Here is a 17,640-nt window from a genome sequence, read left to right as displayed (position 1 = left end):
AGGATTGCTGCTACAGAGAGCACCAGACAACTGACCTGTGCTCTGGAGGAAGGAAGAGAAAGGGGGGATGGATTGGGTTTAGAAAGCCCAGGGTGGCTGGATGCGGGATCCTTCTCTTCCTGTGTATGGTGGCAGCTTCCCAGACCTCAGGTTCCCTCCTAGCAGATACAGGTAAACTGGTGGTTTCTCCACCAGTTCAATTAGAAGGCTATCCCTGACCCCAAAGCTGATGACCTGGCAGACCTGAGCTTTCCACCACCTTCCAGCTACTAGCACCCGGTAAGCAGGTGGGGCTGGGGAAGGCAGGCTCCAGTGTCACTCTCAAGAAAGCAGACTGGCCACTGTAGGCCAGACAGCCCGCCAGAGCTGAGCACATCCTCATTTCAGGCCTGCTCTCCCAGACCTGACCCTAACGGGAATGTGCCACTGGGTCTCAGCTACTCTCCCTGAAAGTGCCAGCCTGGGATGCCGTTTGTAGTTCCAGCAGAAGTAAGTCGGAGGTCCTCGGGTCACTGGAGTGCCACCCAGTCTGGCCTCTCTGGCTCTGTCTCCTCATTCCCACCCCTTCCTGGCTCCGCTGTGAGATGAAGCCATGCAGAACTCACTGTGAGGGGTATGAGGCGCGAGGCCAAGGCTGTGCTGGCGATTGTCCAGCCTCCCAGCCAAGCTGCCCAGCACTCGCTCGGCTGTGCCACCTGCTGGTTCATTTCTCTGTCTCAAGTGGACATCCTTTCCATACTGTCCCTCGGGACGTGAGCAAAGTGAATGCAACAGAGACGAGCTGTGCTCGGTCCCTCCCACTCTCAGCTGCCACCCCCAGGCCCGGAAGAACCTGGAAGGAGGCCCAGCCCCACAGATCCACCGGCTGAAAGTCCTGACCTGCAGATGAGCCACCCAGCCAGCAACCAGGGAACAAATGTCACCGTCTCAGGAATGACTCCAACCAGTAACTTAAATACAACTGTCGCAAAAATTGTATAAACTTGGAACTCTGAAATTATAATTAAACAAAGGTAATGAGCACTCAGGACTCAGCCCTTCTTGATGAAGCTTGCTCCCATGGGCGTCTACCTGTCTGGACCTATAGGTTCTCTGCAGTGCTGCCTTTGGTTGGTCTGTGGCCCTCACTTTTGGCAGCTTGACACTTGCCGCACTATGAGTATTCACAACATGGGAACTGGTAAATACTGCAACTAGGGTCATTGTTTTTTTCTTTTTCTGGAGAGGAGGTTGTTAAACACTTACCAGCATACCATTGCCCCCAACCAGTATAATCATGAATAAACAGCTGTTTGAAACCACTGCATTTTGGGTCAGCTTGTTACCTAGGAGCAAATGGCACTGCCATGGCCCATGAAGGCCCAGCACTGGGTGGCCCCCACCCCTCCTTGAGCAACCCTCCCTTTCCACCCACCCCACCCCAGGACCTTCCGAAGCTCCACTCAAAGCTGGGCCCTCGCCCGCTTCTGCAGTGGTGGCCAGGCCTCTGCCCCACTCTGGGCTCACCTCAGACCCACTCCTGGAGGGAGCCTCCCAACCAGCGTTCTAGCACCAGCCTGTTTACTTTTTTCCTGGTGCTGACCAATCATTTGAAAGGAAGCATTTCCTTACTATTTATCTCCCCTTCAGAATTCCAGAACAAGGCCCCACCCGGCTTGCTCACTGGCAGAAATGTCTGATAATTGCTGGCTGACTGGTCCTCACAAAGACCCTGCTGAGACATCCCTCTGCTGGGGCTCTTCCCCAAGGCACGGGTGATGGCTCTTTTCCCTTATCTTTGTCGAGTCTAATGCATCCTCTCGTTTTGTTTTCTGTGTGTTTCCTTCTGAAGACGGTGAGCCTGGAACACACCCTTATCTTTGGTGCTCCCGTGCCCACATGGAGCAGACTGGCGTGAGGGGTGTGGGAAACCGGTTTTGCGCTGACGGGACCAGGGGTTACATGGTTGTATGCTGTGCTGTGAGGGGGGTTGCTCTCAGTAGCGGTTCTGTGTGCTGGTCCTGGGGCCTGCGTAACTCTCACCACAGGTGAGGAGGCTGAAGCTACAGACATTTACAGTCCTGCAGTTCTGGAGATAAGGTATCACAGGGCTGGTTCCCGCTGAGGCCTCTCTCCTTGGCATGCAGACAGCTGTCTCCTCCCCATGCCCTCACATGGTCGTCCCTGTGTGCCTGTGTCCTTATCTCCTCCTCTTAGAAGGACACCAGTCCACTGGGTTGGGGTCCATGCATATGGCCTTGTTTTACCTCAATCACCACTTAAAGGCCCTATTTCCACACACAGTCACATTCTGAGGTCCTCTGGGTCAGGGCTTCAACATGTGAATTTGGGAAGGGACACAGTTCAGGTCACAACACTTTGTCCCCAGACATCAAGCACCACAGGGTTTTATAAAGTCAGATTTTTTTTTTTTTGACAAATCTGCATACAATGCGGGAGACCTGTGTTCAGTCCTCTAAAGTCAGGAAGATAACTTGGAAAAGGAAATGGCAACCCACTCCAGTATTCGTGCCTGGAGAATTCCATAGACAGAGAAGACTCACAGGCTACTGTCCATGGGGTGGCAAAGAGTCAGACACGACTGAGTGATTAACATTTATATAAGGTTTCTTTAGTGGCTCAGTGGTAAAAAAAAAAAAAAAAAATGCAGGAGATGCGGGTTCTATCCCTGGGTCTGGAAGATCCCCGGGAGAAGGAAATGGCAACCTACTGCAGTATTCTTGCCTAGGAAAGCCCATGGACAGAGAAGCCCAGACATAACTTAGCAATTAAACAACAACATTTTATATACTATTAACAGCCTGTGGCAGGTTGAATAATGCTCTGTACCCTTGTCCCCAAAGAAGTCCATGTCCTGACCCCTGGAACCTGTGAATGTCACCTTATCTAGCAAAAGGGATTTGTAGGAGGTAAAACCATCCTGGACTGTTCAGTGGGTCCTCAGTGAAATTGCAAGGGTCCTAATAAATGGGGGGCAGGAAGGTCAGGCAGAAAAAAAATGTGAGAGTACTAAAGGGTGAAATGATGGCTTAGAAGTTGGAGGAAGGAGCCATGAGCCAAGAGATGCACTAGAAACTGGAAAAGGCAAAGGAAACTGTTCCTCCGAGAGCCTGGAGAAGAAACATGGCCTGGCGACACCTGGATTTTGGACATCTGACCTCCAGAAGCATGAGAGAATGAATCTGTGTTGTTTTAAGCCACTAAATTTGTGCAGCTTGTTACAGCGGCCACAGGAAGCTAAGACACACCCCCACTCTCTTCTCCTTTGGTTTTTAGTCTTTAGGAAGAGGCTAGTGTTTTCTGAAGCACTGTAGGAAGAGGTGAAGAATTCTCTCTGCCTTGAGCCCTTATGGATCCCTTAGCTAGTTGATCCATTGGCAGGGTGTGGCTGAGCCTCTGCCCTGGTCATAAGGGCTGCCAGTCTCAAGCTGCCCACAACCCAAGTCCACATGGCACCTGAGCCATTTCTTCCAACACCAGGCAGATGATGTCACCCCTTGCTTGAAACCTGCCAGTGGCCCCACCACACCAACAGACCCTGTGTGGTGTGCCCTCTCTGCATCATCTCAGACCCCTCCCACTCCTTTCCTTGTAAAACTCCTCCATAGACCTGCACACGCATGCCTCCTTATCACGCAAGGTCAACTCAAGTGTGACTTCCTCAAGGAAACTTTTGAAGTTTGGGATCAACATATACACACCGGGGACTTCCCTGGTGGCCCAGTGGCTAAGACTACATGCTCCCAATGCAGGGGGCTGGGTTCGATCCCTGGTCAAGGAACTACATTCCGCAAGCCTCATGAAAGATCAAAGATTCCGCATGTCGTAACTAAGATCTGGTGCAACCAAGTAAATACATAACACAAAAAAACATACACACTAGAGAAGGAAATGGCAACCCACTCTAGTATTGTTGCCCGGAAAATTCCCTGGACAGAGGAGCCTGGGGGACTATAGTCCAGGGAGTCGCAAAGAGTCGGACACAAATGAGCACCAAAAGAAAAGAAAACCATATACACACCAGTGAATATATATAAAATAGATAAACAACAAGGACCTATGCATAGCAAAGGAACTATATTGAATATCTTGTAATAAGCTATAATGGAAAAGAATCTGAAAAGAATATATTAATATATATATATGTATAACTGAATCACTTCGGTGTATACCTAAAACTAACACATTGTAAATTAGGTACATTTCAATTTTTTTTAATTAAAAATTAAGTTAAAAAACAAAAATCCCAAGCACATGGTTCTCTTTGCTATCCCACGATTACACTCATGAACTTTTTTCTTACTTTCTGCATGTTTTTTGAGCAACTCAGCTTAGGGGGCCTCCCTAAACTGCTATCTAAAATAGCAGCATGCAGCTCCACCCTTCTCTTCACCCTGCCCTTTTCTCTTCTCAATTCAGTTCTTCCTGTCCTATATTTCTGTGCTTATTGTCTGGCCCTGTGATAGGATACAAGCCCCATGACAGCAAGGATTGTGTATGGCATCTAGAATGGTACTTGGGATACAGTACCACACTGCAATAGAATGTAAGCCCCATGACCACAAGGCTGGTGTATGGCATCTAGCATGGTATACTTGGCATATAGTAGACCACAATGAAAGAAGGAAGGAAGGATGATGCAGTGGAACCGGCGTCTGTCCCACCCTAACACACTACCAGTTTTGTGAGTTATCATTCTAAAGATCTGCTCTTCTCCACACAAAGGAAGCTGGATCAGAGCAGGGATCTTGTGTCTCCTGTACCCCTCATGTAAACCCCACCTGAGAACACTGACCAGCACATTTGAGGCACTTGAATGGGTCCATCCATGGATTAATGCATCATAAAATGGTGTATATCCAGACAATGGAATTACACAGCCATAAAAGGACCAAAGTTCTGATACACATCAAGCATGGATGAATCTTAAAACATTATGCTAATTAAAAGAGAAGGCAGTCACAAAAGACTGCATAGTGTGTGAAACTTTTTATATGAAATGTCCAGAATAGGCCAATCCATAGAGAAAGAAAGTAGGTTATTGGTTGTCAGGGGCTGGGAGAAGAAGGAATGGGCAGTGACTGCATGTACATGGATTAGAGGGATCCTTTGGGGTTTATCAGAATGTCCTGAAACAATCTGTAGTAAATCCAGTGTACTTACTAAATGTGATGCACCCAGGTTTATCTACTAAAATTTAGTGAGTATAACTGAATTTATCAATACTTAAAAATCACTGAAGAGCATACATACTATAAAGAATGTGTATGGTATGTAAATAATACTTTAATAAAACTTTCTAAATGTATGAGATTAGGGTTTTTTTCCTTATGTGTGGATATTCCATCAATTTAATATATAATTAGGCTCATTTGTTTCTGTTTGTTCTTAAGTTTAGTGTTTGTCATACTCTAATTGCTAATTTAATTATTTCCTCAGTTTCCCCCACTGGTTGTGTTGTACGTGGCTGTGGTACTACATCAAAACCAGGAAACTGGGACTTTCCTGGTGTCTCAGTGGTAAACAATCTGTCTGCCAATGGGTTCGATCCCTGATCGGGGAGGATCCCATGTGCCACAGAGCAGCTAAGACCATGGGCTACAACTACTGAAGCCCGCGTGCCCTAGAACCCATACTCTGCAACATGAAAAGTCACCACAATGAGAAGCCCAAGAACCACAACGAGAGAGTGGCCCCCACTTGCCACAACCAGAGAAAAGCCCATACAGCTATGAAGATCCAACACAGCCAAAAATAAAAAATAAATTTTAAAAAAAAATAGGAAACTGACATTGGTCCAGAGTGCAGGCACAGCCCTCTGTCACTTTATCCCATGTGCAGTTTCGTGAACCCACTGCTACGTTTAAGGTGCTGAACCACTTCATCACCATGAGGACCCCCTTCATCTTACCCCTCTAGCCACACTCACCCCCACTATTCCTTGGCAACCACTAATCTCTTTTCCATCTCTGTACTTTTGTGACTTCAAGAATGTTTTATGTGTGAGATCCTATCATACAGCATATTCCTTTGGATATTTGTTTCCTTCCTCAGCTTAATGCTAATGAGATGTCTATGAGATTCATCCAAGTTGTTGCGTGTATCAAAAAAGTAAGTCTCTTACATATGAATCTTCAAGTTGCAAACTTCCTAACATGCAAATGTGTGCTCACATATCCAACCATAGAAGTTAGTCCCATATATTGTCACGTGTGTGCATCCTCTACAAATGGTTGTGCTTTTGTGTACTTTACCATGCAGCACTGTATAGAGTACAGCAGTGCATTATCTTTATTTCAAGCCCAGGATGTCCAGAAGCAAGCATGAAAGCTGTGGTAATGCAGTTGGTACTGCTAAGAAGCACCAAGCAACAACGATGGAGACAAGAGGTGAAAACAATTGGGAGAGTGGAGCTAGGCAACATGAAGGCAGACTTCACTCATTCTTATAACATTAATCATTCAACCACTGGCACGATTCTAAAGAACAAGGACAAGATCACAGAACAGGTAAAGTCTGCTGTGTCAACGACATTGAAAATAATATCAAAGAGGCATGGAAAAATAATGGAGGAGATGGAGAAACTTCTCGGTGAGCAGGAAATGGCAAGAGGGTTTTCTTTATTTGAGGAGGCACCGTAAGTTGTTGAGGCACTGGACTCAAACGTAGAACAGTGCATGAAGGTTGCAGCCACCGTTCAGAATGCAACCTAGTGCTACTTGCCATCTATGACAAGAAAAAAAGAACTACTACCCAGACATCACTGCATCATTGATTTTTCACGAGGGTAGATAGAATTGAATGAATCCTGCAAAGAACCAGAACCTGTGCTTCAGTGTCAGGAGTCACTGAAATTGCAGCTTGCCCTTCAATTCCACCTCCTGTCCCTCCTCCAGTCAGTAGCTCTTCTGTTCACTTGATGCCAGCCCCTGTGTGTCAGCCGTTGTACTGTACTATTGTACTTTTAAAGGTAATTTATTGTAAATTTTAAAATATTTTCTTGTTTTTTTGTGTGTGTTTGCTTTTTTATGTATTATTTGTGTAAAGAAATGAAAGTGAAAGAAAGTGAAGTTGCTCAGTCATGTCTGACTCTTTGTGATCCCATGGACTGTAGCCTGCCAGGCTCCTCCATCCACTGGATTTTCCAGGCAAGAGTACTGGAGCGGGTTGCCATTTCCTTCTCCAGGGGATCTTCCTGACCCAGGGATGGAACCCAGGTCTCCCAAATTGTAGGCAGACTCTTTACTGCTGAGCCACAAGGGAAAGATTATTATTTGTGTAATCAGTATTATAAACCAATTACAGGACAGTACTATATGGCTGATTGTGTTAATTAGGTACCTAGCCTAACTTTGTTGAACTCACAAATAAATTGAACTTACAAACAAAACTTGTTGTCTATAGGGGACTTATACTATACTGACAATGAACGTGTGGAAAGCAAAATTAAAACAAAATATCATTTATAACCACTCCAAAGAAAATTAAATACTTAAGTACAAACTTTGGGCTTCCCTGGTGGCTAAGATAGTAAAGAATCTGCCTGTAATTTGGGAGACCTGGGTTCGATCCCTGGGTTGGGAAGATCCCCTGGAGGAGGGCATGGCTACCCACTCCAGTATTCTTGCCTGGAGAATCCCCATGGACAGAGGGCAGCCTGTTGGGCTATAGTCCACGGGGTTGCAAAGAGTTGGACATGACTGAGTGACTAAGCACAACAAAGTATAAACTTTAACAAAACATGTTTAGGATATATATGCTGAAAATTATAAAATACTGATGAAAGAAATAAAAGATCTAAATAAAAGGAGAGACATACCATGTCCGTAGTATGTCCATGAAAGACTCAACATAGTAAAGATTCCAATTCTCAACAAATTGATTTATCATAGTTTAAATAGTTAAATTATAGTTTAAATGCAATTCCTATCAAAATCACAAGAAGGATTTTTGTAGAGATAGACGGTTTTTGTACAGATAAACAATTTTTGTAGGGATAGAGTTTCTTCTACAATTTATATGAAAGAACATGGGCCCCAGAATAGCTAGAACAGTCACAGAAAAGTAAAGTGGGAGGAATCATCTCCCCCACATTATGGCCTGTTGTAAAGCTACCATGGTGGAGACTGTGGTGTTGGTGGAGACAGAAGCATGTCAACCAATGGAACAGGGCAGAGAACCCAGATAGAGCCAACAAGCATCCAAATGACTTTTGACAATGTGCAAAAGCAAGTTAATGGAGGAAGGATAGACTTTTCAATACACAGTCTGAAACAATTTGATTGTTGTTGTTGTTGTTTGTTGTTCAATCACTAAGTCATGTCTGACTCTTTGCAATACCATGGACTGTAGCACGTCAGGCTTCCTTGTTCTTCACTATCTCCTGGATAGTGTCCAATTCATGTCCACTGAGTCAGTGATCCTATCTAACTGTCTCATTCTCTGTTGCCCTCTTCTCCTTTTGTCTTCAATCTTTCCTGGAATTAGGGTCTTTTCCAATCAGTTGGTTCTTCATAGAAGGTGGCCAAAGCATTGGAGCTTTAGCAACAGCATCAGTCCTTCTTATAATATTCAGGGTTGATTTCCTTTAGGATTTACTGATTTGCTGTCCTTGCAGTCCAAGGGACTCTCAAGAGTCTTCTTTAGCAATACAATTTGAAAGTATCAATTCTTTGGTGCTGAGCCTTCTTTATGGTCCAACTCTCACATCTATACATGACTACTGGAAAAGCCATAGCTTTGACTACGCAGACCTTTGTCAGCAAACTGATGGTTCTGCTTTTTAATATACTATCTAGGTTTGTCATAGCTTTCCTTCCAAGGAACAGGAGTCTTTTAATTTCATGATTATAGTCACCATCCCCAGTGATTTTGGAGCCCCCCCCCCAAAAAAATCTGTCACTCTTTCCACTTTTTCCCCTTTTTTTTTGCCATAAAGTGATGGGAGTCAATGCTGTGATCCTTGTTTTTGAATGTTGAGTTTTAAACCAACTTTTTTACTCTCCTCTTTCATTCTCATCAAGAGGCTCTTTATTTCCTCTTTCCTTTCTTCCATTAGAGTTGTATCATCTGCATATCTGAGGTTGTTGATATTTCTCTCATCAATCTTGATTCCAGCTTGTGATTCATCCAGCCTGGCATTTCAAATGATGTACTTCGCATATAAGTTAAATAAAGAAGATGGCAGTATGAGGCCTTGTCATATTCCTTCCCCGGTTTTGAACAGTTCATTGTTCCATATCCTGTTCTAACTGTTGCTTCTTGACCTTCATACAGGCTTCCTAGGAGACAGGTAAGGTTGTCTGGTATTCCCATCTCTTTAAGAATTTTTCACGTTTTCTATGATCCATATAGTTAAAGGTTTTCACATAGTCACTGAAGCAGAAATAGATGTTTTACTAGAATTCCCTTGTTTTCCCTATGATTCAATAAACATTGACAATTTGATCTCTGGTTCCTCTGCCTTTCCTAACCCAGCTTGTACATCTAGAAGCTCTTAGTTCACATACTCCTGAAGCCTAACTTGAAAGATTTTGTTGTTGTTGTTTTAACTTGAAAGATTTTGAGCATAACCTTACCAGCATGAGAAATGAGTGTAATTGTACAATAGTTTGAACATTCTTTGGGACTGGAATGAAAACTGACCTATTGCAGTCCTGTGCCCACTGCTGAATTTTCCATATTTGCTGACATATTGAGCGCAGCAATTTGATATCCATGGACAAAAAAAGAAAGGGAAAAAACCTTCACCTCATGCCCTATGCTAACAATTCTTTCTTTCTTTCTTCCTTTTTATTTTGACTGCATTGGGTCTTTGTTAAGCTTCCCTGGTGGCTCAGACAGTTAAGAATCTGTCTGCCATGCAGGAGACCCAGGTTCAATCCTGGGTCAGGAAGATCCCCTGGCAAAGAGAATGGTTACCTACTCTAGTATTCTTGCCTGGAGAATTCCATGGACGGAGGAGCCTGGCAGGCTACAGTCCATAGGGTACCAAAGAGTTGGACATAACTGAGCGAATGTTTCAGTCAATGGGTCTTTGTTGCAGCAGGTGGCCTCTTCTTTGTGGTGCACAGGCTTTCTTTAGTTGCGGCAAGCAGAGCCACTCTCTAGTTGTGGCTTTCAGACTTCTCTTGTCGCTGAGGGAGGGCTCAGTAGTTGTTGGGGGACGGGGAGGGAGTTGTTTCACTGCACAGGTGGGATCTTAGTCCTCCAACCAGGGATGGGAACTGCTGCCCCCTACACTAGAAGGGAAGAGTCTTAACCACTGGATCTCTGGGAAAGTCCACGAGTCTCTTGCATTTGTACCTGAAAGATAAGGACTAGCGTTGTAGAGGGTTTAGAAGAAGAACAGCCGCCAGCACCACCACCTCCACCCACACTGACCCAGGCTCACCAAGGTGCTTACAAGCATGCAGCCAATAAGGTAGAGGCGGGGCCAGAATGACCATGCCCATACACTGACAGCTGGAGAGGGGCGGGGCGGGGCGGGGTGGGGGCGGGACCGGAGCTTGGCCACGCCACTTCCGCCGGAAGCTTAACTGCCCGGCTTCCTGTTGGAGTTGGTCCGGCAAGTCTATGAGCTGCGTTTCTGAAAGGGAAAGGCGCCCCAGATTTACTTTCTGAAATCCTCTTCGGACCAGTTGTGAGTGGGCTCTATCAAGACCTTGAGGTTGAAGCAGTCCCCGCCTGAGGGCGGCTGCGGGCTAGCAGAAAGGGACCTTCTGTCTTGCGGAACGGAGGCACTGCGTACAGGCTGTTTCCGGGGGGGCCAGATTACGTCGTTGCTCCGCGCTCCGCCCCTCGAGGGGCCACGTCTCCACCGGAGCGGCCGGGCCGGGCGTTCGCCGCGGCTTCCGCACCGCCGGGGTGAGGGTCGCGGGGTGGTGCCTGGGCAGGAGCGCTGGTCGCGGAGGGCGCGAGAATCCAGGGAACCGCAGCACAGTCGGGGTATGGGCTGGGAGAAGGGCGGCGGGGCCCCAGCGGACGGGGAGGCCGACCGCAACTCTGTCTTGAGCGGCAACGCCCCGCGCTAGTCTGGCTCCTCACCGTTGGTAGCCTCCGGGCCTGGAAGCTGGCTTGTGCAGCTGTTAAGGAACTGGGTTCATAAATAAACATACATTCGAGCCCTTCCGGAGCTCTGTCTACCCGTGCCAAGGAGAGATTTGTTCAGGGGTACCCGCAGCTGCTGTTGGAGCTGCTGAGAAACAGCTCTTGTCCTTTTGCAGAAGTTATGTCAAGATGGCATGCGTGATTTCGTGTCGGGTGGTTAGTGTGAAGCCTGGTTTAAAGAACGCGTGTGATCTCAGTCTCTCAGTCCACTTCGATTCCATCTCGATCCTGGGTACTTAGATGCGTTTCACCGGTGCGGTAATACTTTCCAGAGGTAGTGAGGCCAGGCGTTGTCAGTAGTGTGCAGGTATTGCGGGAACAGCTCCGCCTTCATTCAACAACTGTTGGTCGTATGATGGGCGACATACATTGTAGGTCCTGGAATCCAGAGCTGAAATGGTGTCAGGATCCCTGCTGTCACTGAGCTTACTACGTAGTAGTGGAGGATAAATGAGACATTGTTGAGAGAGTATTAGGCGGTGCTTAGGGTGGATCTGTGGGAAAGCCTGTCCGCGAAGGTAACTTTTGACCTAAGGCTTCTATGACAAGAAATTAGCCATGAAAAACGGTGGGATAAGAGTGTTTCAAGCAAAATGAACAGCAAGTGTGATGACCCCGAGGGAGGAGTAAGTCTGATGTTCTTAAAGAAGTATGGCAAGTGTGTAATGAAAAAGGAAGAAAGTGATAAGGGACAAGGATGCAGTGTGGGGAGGGGCCAGATGGTGTGCAGTTTCCTAGTTCAGGGTAAGAGGCTTAGATTTTATTGTCAGTGTGATTGGAAACCACTGGGACATTTACAGGAGACTCATGGGTTTATTTTTTTACTTTTTAAATTGTCCCTTAGATATTGCAAACATAACTTTTTATTGAAGTGATGGCCTTCAGTTACAGTGGACCTTGAATGGCAAGGAAAGGAAATAAAAATCATCTGATAAAGTAGCCTTTTTTTTTTTTTGGCCAGTTGCCTTAAGCAGCAGTATAATTTTTTAAGTATAGTTAACTTACAATCTTATGTTAGTTTCAGGTGTGCTACTGCTAGGTCGCTTCAGTTGTGTCCAACTCTGTGCAACCCCATAGACGGCAGCCCACCAGGCTCCCCCGTCCCTGGGATTCTCCAGGCAAGAATACTGAGTGGGTTGCCATTTCCTTCTCCAATGCATGAAGGTGAAAAGTGAAAGTGAAGTTGCTCAGTCGTGTCCTACTCTGAGTGACCCCACGGACTGCAGCCTACTGGGCTCCTCCGTCCATGGGATTTTCCAGGCAAGAGTACTGGAGTGGGGTGCCATTGCCTTCTCCGAGTGTCAGGTGTATAACATAGTAATTTGATGGGGTTTTTTTTTTTTTTTCTTCTTTTTGGGTTGCACCCTGAGGCATGTGAGATTCCCAACCAGGGATTGAATCTGTGCCTCCTGCAGTGGAAGCATGAGTCATAACCACTGGACGACAAGGGTCCTCATGTTTTTGTAGATTATACTTTCCATTCCATGCAAGGTTATTATAAAATACTGGCTGTATTCTCTGTGCTGTACATTGCATCCTTGTAACTTATCTATACCTACTAGTTTGCATCTCTTAATCCCCTTTATCTACTTTGCCCACCCCCCTTCCCTTCTCCTCTCTGGTGACCAGTAGTTTGTATCTCAGAGTCTGTTTCTTTTTTGTTTTATTTGTCCTGTTTTTTAGATTCCGCAAGTGATAACATACAGTGTTTGACTTTTTCTGTCTGACTTCTTTCACTGAGCATAATGCTCTTCAGGTCTATCCATGTTGTCACAAGTGGCAAAATTCTATTCTTTTTTATGGCTGAGTAATATTACAGAGTGTGTGTATGTGTGTGTACACCGTATCTTCTTTATCCAAGCAGTATGCTTTCTTGAATGAGAATATCTTCAGTTGGCTTTTACCTGTTGATTTTGACAAGAAACAATTGAAGGAAAAAGTAACACTAATAATAATAGCTGTCATTTATTGAAGTCATGGGGCATGTCCCTTGTTGCATTTAATCCTGGCACAGGTTTTTTGGTCTTTTTCTCATCATCTTACTGATGGGATCACTATCTAAGAGTGGTTAAGAAATCTGCCCATGATCTCACAGCGGAGTGTGGAGGACTCAGGACCTAAAGCCAAGATGTCTGATGCCTGAGTCTATTCTTTACATTGCACTGCTCTGCAGTGACATGAGGCTTTCTGGGCTTTCACTTTGGCTATGCTCTATTGTTTCTCTTTTTGTTTGGGACATGCTGCATGGCTTGCAGGATCTTAGTTCCCCAGCCAGGGATCAAACCTGTGACCTCGGCAATGAAAGAGCAAAGTCCTAACCACTGGACCACCATGGAATTCCCATGCTCTGTTGTTTCTAAATTGCCAGTAGGACCATCATAAAGAAGGTGGAGTAGATGGAGCTGTTGATACGCATATACCAGATCTAAGTGATCTGCTGTCTCGGGGAAGCTGGAGCTCACATAGTTGCCTGAGATGGTAGTTTCTCTATCTGAAGTCTTTTAATGTCAGACAGCGGTGAACCTAGAGTTACATACTTTTTGAAGTTCTAAGTGATAACTTTGCTTCATCTCTTCCCTCCGGGAAACACAGAATGCAGGTGGTCAGAAATGGTACTATGATTAGGCTGATCTCTGTTTTTCTAAATCACAAAATGGAGTGCATGTTACTAATAACAGCTTCCTTGTGATGTACTCCCAGCTGTCTAACCCTCCTTGTCCTGTTTTTGTCAGCAGTCTGAAATAATGAGGCCTGGATGACTGAGTCATGCTAAGTAAAATTCACATGAGGCTGAGGATACATGGAGAATGCCAGTGTATTATGGATAGGGAGACATGTCCCTTCCCCAGAGGCTGCTTCTGGTGTTCTGTGAATCCCGTCTCTTGTCTGGCTTCAGGCAGAGCTGCATGTGAATAGGAGCCACCTTCATAAGTTACCAGAACAAGTTACAGTCACAGGGTCTCCGGGGCTGCACCATTCATCTCAAGGGGTGGGGGTTGCGGGGCAGTTAGGACTCCTTGGGAATCAGAAGACTTCTTGTTTAGCAAGAAATCCAAATAAAGGCAAGCAAATGCATGGACTGTGTACTGGTATTAGACTCAAACAGCCTGACACATTTCTTTCTGTCTTTGGTGTGCCTTCCTCAGTGCACACAAACGTCTCGGCCATGCTCTCTTTCCTGCATAGTGTCAGGGTCAGGTGTTGTCACTCTTGCCTCAGTAGCACGTTCCCGTGGCTCCTTAGATGCTTCCCTGACCTGTGGCCACTTACATGCTGCTCTCCCGGTTTGCACCTCCCAGGAGTTCTTTGCTCTCCCAGAACTGTGACTCCCAACTGCACTGAGTAGTAGAGATATCCTGTATTTGACAAAGCGTTGTGGATATTCAAGGATGCAAATACTGTATCATTTTGTTTTTGAACTACTAGGTTGGTTGCTAAGGGGTAGGACTTGGTGGAGGCAGAGATGTATTTGTCAGCAGCCTGCATTGAGCGCTACTCTGTGTAGGGGATGTTTGAGGGGGTAGGGGCAGACCTGGAGTGGTGATTCCTGTGTAGGATCTTACAGGGTGATGGAAGAGATGGGCACACACACAATTGCCGTGTGATATTCACCGACTCAATGGCCATGAGTGTGGGTAAACTCCGGGAGTTGGTGATGGACAGGGAGGCCTGGCGTGCTGCGGTTCGTGGGGTCACAAAGAGTCGGACATGACTGTGCAACTGAACTGAACTGATGCACACAGGGTATCATGGTGGCAGGGAGGGGTGCTTTACCTGAGATTCGGGAGACTTAAGAGCAGTGCCTCATGGCAGACGTGAAAGGATCCAGGGGGATTTGCCCGGTGGTCAAAGGGAAAAGGGCATTGGCAACAGAGGGACCAGCTCTGAAAAGCACTTATCTGTTGTTGTTACCCTCTTAGGCAGGCATCTTAGGGAGCATGTGATGATGTAGGCAGCTTCACCCCACCCCCACAAGACAGAAACAAAGAATTTCAAAGCAAAATGCAAATGTATTCCTTTGTTAAGGAGCACCATACACCATAGGCAGGGACAGTTGCTTCCACAGTCCACTGTGTGTGTCCCAGCCCGACCATCTGTAGTCACCTGTCTGTGAAGTGAAGCCTGTGGTGAAGGGACAGCCTGAGTGTGCCCTTGCCTGGCCTTGTGGGCATCACCTCCTCTATGGTGTCACTCTGGCCAGCTTACCACCAGCTGTGCCCACGGAGTGAGGGCAGGCTCAGCAGGTGTCACAATGGTGTCCTGTGCAGCCAGGTCCCTGTGAGATGGTGGTTTTCAGAGGGACCTGTGGACTGGCCTGTTTGTCTACCCACCCTCCAACCTGGAAAGTGTCTCCGTGGATGAAAGAGGTTACCGAATGTTGTAGAGACAGACACCAAGTTGAGACCTCATTGCACATGGATCATTGGTTGACCTAGGTACCTCGCTTCAGACATCCTTTCAGTCCTCAAATATTTCCTCACGCCGGGCACCATGAGCCAGCAGCACCCGGTGCTTATTGATGAACTACATTGGATTGTAGCTACTCATGTTTTCACACAATTCTGTGATCCTCTCAAGTACAGAGTCTTAGTACTAGCTCTGCACTTAATAGTAGACATAGGACATCCGCCAGCAGTCCACTGGTTAGGACTGCATACTTTCAATGCTGAGGGCCTGGTTTCAATCCTTGGTTGGGGAACTAAGATCCTGCAAGCCATGAGGCCACCAAAAAAAAGTCGGCGTAGCCTTTTTATATTCATAACAACACTTAGTAATCCATGATGTCGCTGGCCTGTCAGGTGCCAGATAGCAGAGGGAAATGTGTGGATGATTGACACTGCAGGCCAAACACTGCTGGGTTCCCATCACTAGGTGTTCACAGGTTGTGCCAGCCACTAAGGGCTGCCTGTTCATGGGTGACAGGGTGACAGAGAACTGTGGAGAAACAGGATCATCTAGTGAGAGTCAGCTGTTGCTTAGGCTCGTCTCAAAAACATCTATGTGGCATTTGGAAGCCGTGGAGGAAAGTCCCATACATTTTTGTCCTGGAACCCGTGAAACACCAAACAGTACATAGGATAATATGAAATCTTATCTTCAAGGAAATAAATGCCACCATTTCTGCAGAAAAATAGCAGCACCTTATCTGTTGAGGAGGAAACGAAGTGATAATATCCTCATTACACTTCAAAAGCAATAACCAGTTGCCAGGCTTTGGGCAGTTTTGCTCCCTTAAATTCAGCTTGGCAGAACAAGCTGAAAGATAGCAGATCTTGTGAGAAATGAAGAATGCATCTGATCACCTGCTGTGAGGTCCTTTCTCTGCCCCCCAGACCCCAGTGGCTAGTTTCCACATGTCCTCGTCCCCCCATGCCTCCTCCTTTAGTGTCCAGTTTACCATGCTCCATGCTGTTACGTCTTCCTTGTTGACCTCTGATTCTAAGGCATGGCCTGGGCACTGACATGCCAGGTCTCCTGGGAGAGGAGCTCACCCTTTGACCCCTGTGAGCACTTGGGCCTCTATATCCAATACTAAGCCACTGGCCACATGCGCTGTTTACATACAAGTCAGTTAAGTTTAAATAAATAAAGACTCGGCTCCTCAGTCATCCAAGCCTCACCCCCAGCTCTGCTGATTACATTGTCCGTGGAGGAGCTTCTCACCCTGGTGGGGGATGGTTTTCAGCAGTCATCAGTGCAGATGGCCTCAGGGATGGGCCAAATGGGTTTGGGTCAGTTTTTTATCCTCAAAAAATAGGATGCTGTAGGTGCTCAAGGATTATTTGTTGTATGAATTTATTTATTATACAGATGCATGTTGGGAACCAAATGTTAGTCTTGGACTTGTTACTTCAAATCTGACAAATGGAGTTTCATAATACCTTCTTTCTCTTCTTATTTCTGGCAGGTATCATGCACATTACCTGGTTTGATATCAGGCCATCTATGAGACTGTAAATCTCTTCCCCAAAATGGCAAACCTAGTGTGGTCCGTCCCAGGAGCTTTTGGCCGTTGCTAATGGCAGAAACTGAACTCGCTCCCAGTTCACTTTTAGCCTCTGAGCGTCAGCCCAGCCCGTGTCACCCTGACCATGGACAGTGCGGCGGCTATGCAGGAGGGCCTGGTGGAGGACAGATCCAGCAGTGGCTCTTCAGCTCAACCTGAGGGCCCCCCAAAGCCCCCTGGCTCACTGGCGCCGCTGGATCAGTGGGATGAAGCCCAGTGTAAGTTGCCAGTTACTCTGTGTTCTGCTCACATCTTACCTTTAAACAGGAGAACAGAGGTCGTCTTGCCTTTTGGAAGAAGACAGTGGTGTCTAAGAGCTTCACTCAGAGTGTGTTTTTATGTATTTTTTTAGTTGAGGCCAACTTTGACTCAAACACCATGTGTGTTAAATGGGAAATTTCTGGAGCTGTCTGCTCCAGAGGGACGGAGCAGCATGGTTTACCCATAAGGTTTGTGTAGATCTTCACTGACACATCACTGTCCCCTGCCTAACATTTCTACCTTTTTGGTTGGTTGTCAGATTT

The 17,640-nt window shown here is 46.3% G+C and overlaps 1 protein-coding gene across 5 annotated transcripts in view; it reads left to right on the top strand.

The window, feature by feature from the left end:
• Positions 1–10,511: 10,511 nt before the first annotated feature.
• Positions 10,512–17,640, top strand: part of GOLGA3 (golgin A3) — a 47,098-nt gene continuing 39,969 nt past the window's right edge. For 2 of the 5 annotated variants that reach the window (XM_010852459.1, XM_010852456.1), the window contains exons 1-2: positions 10,669–10,866; positions 17,018–17,334. In XM_010852459.1, coding sequence (XP_010850761.1) covers positions 17,202–17,334 — 133 coding nt within the window. In that variant the 5' untranslated portion in view covers positions 10,669–10,866; positions 17,018–17,201. Of the gene's footprint in view, positions 10,643–10,668; positions 10,948–17,017; positions 17,335–17,640 lie in introns of those variants that run through there. The other 3 variants (XM_010852460.1, XM_010852457.1, XM_010852458.1) reach the window with 3 other exon arrangements.

Source organism: Bison bison, unplaced genomic scaffold (assembly GCF_000754665.1).
Source record: "Bison bison bison isolate TAMUID 2011002044 unplaced genomic scaffold, Bison_UMD1.0 scf7180017864312, whole genome shotgun sequence".
Lineage (NCBI taxonomy): Eukaryota > Metazoa > Chordata > Mammalia > Artiodactyla > Bovidae > Bison > Bison bison.
This window is presented reverse-complemented; position numbering and strand designations above follow the sequence as displayed.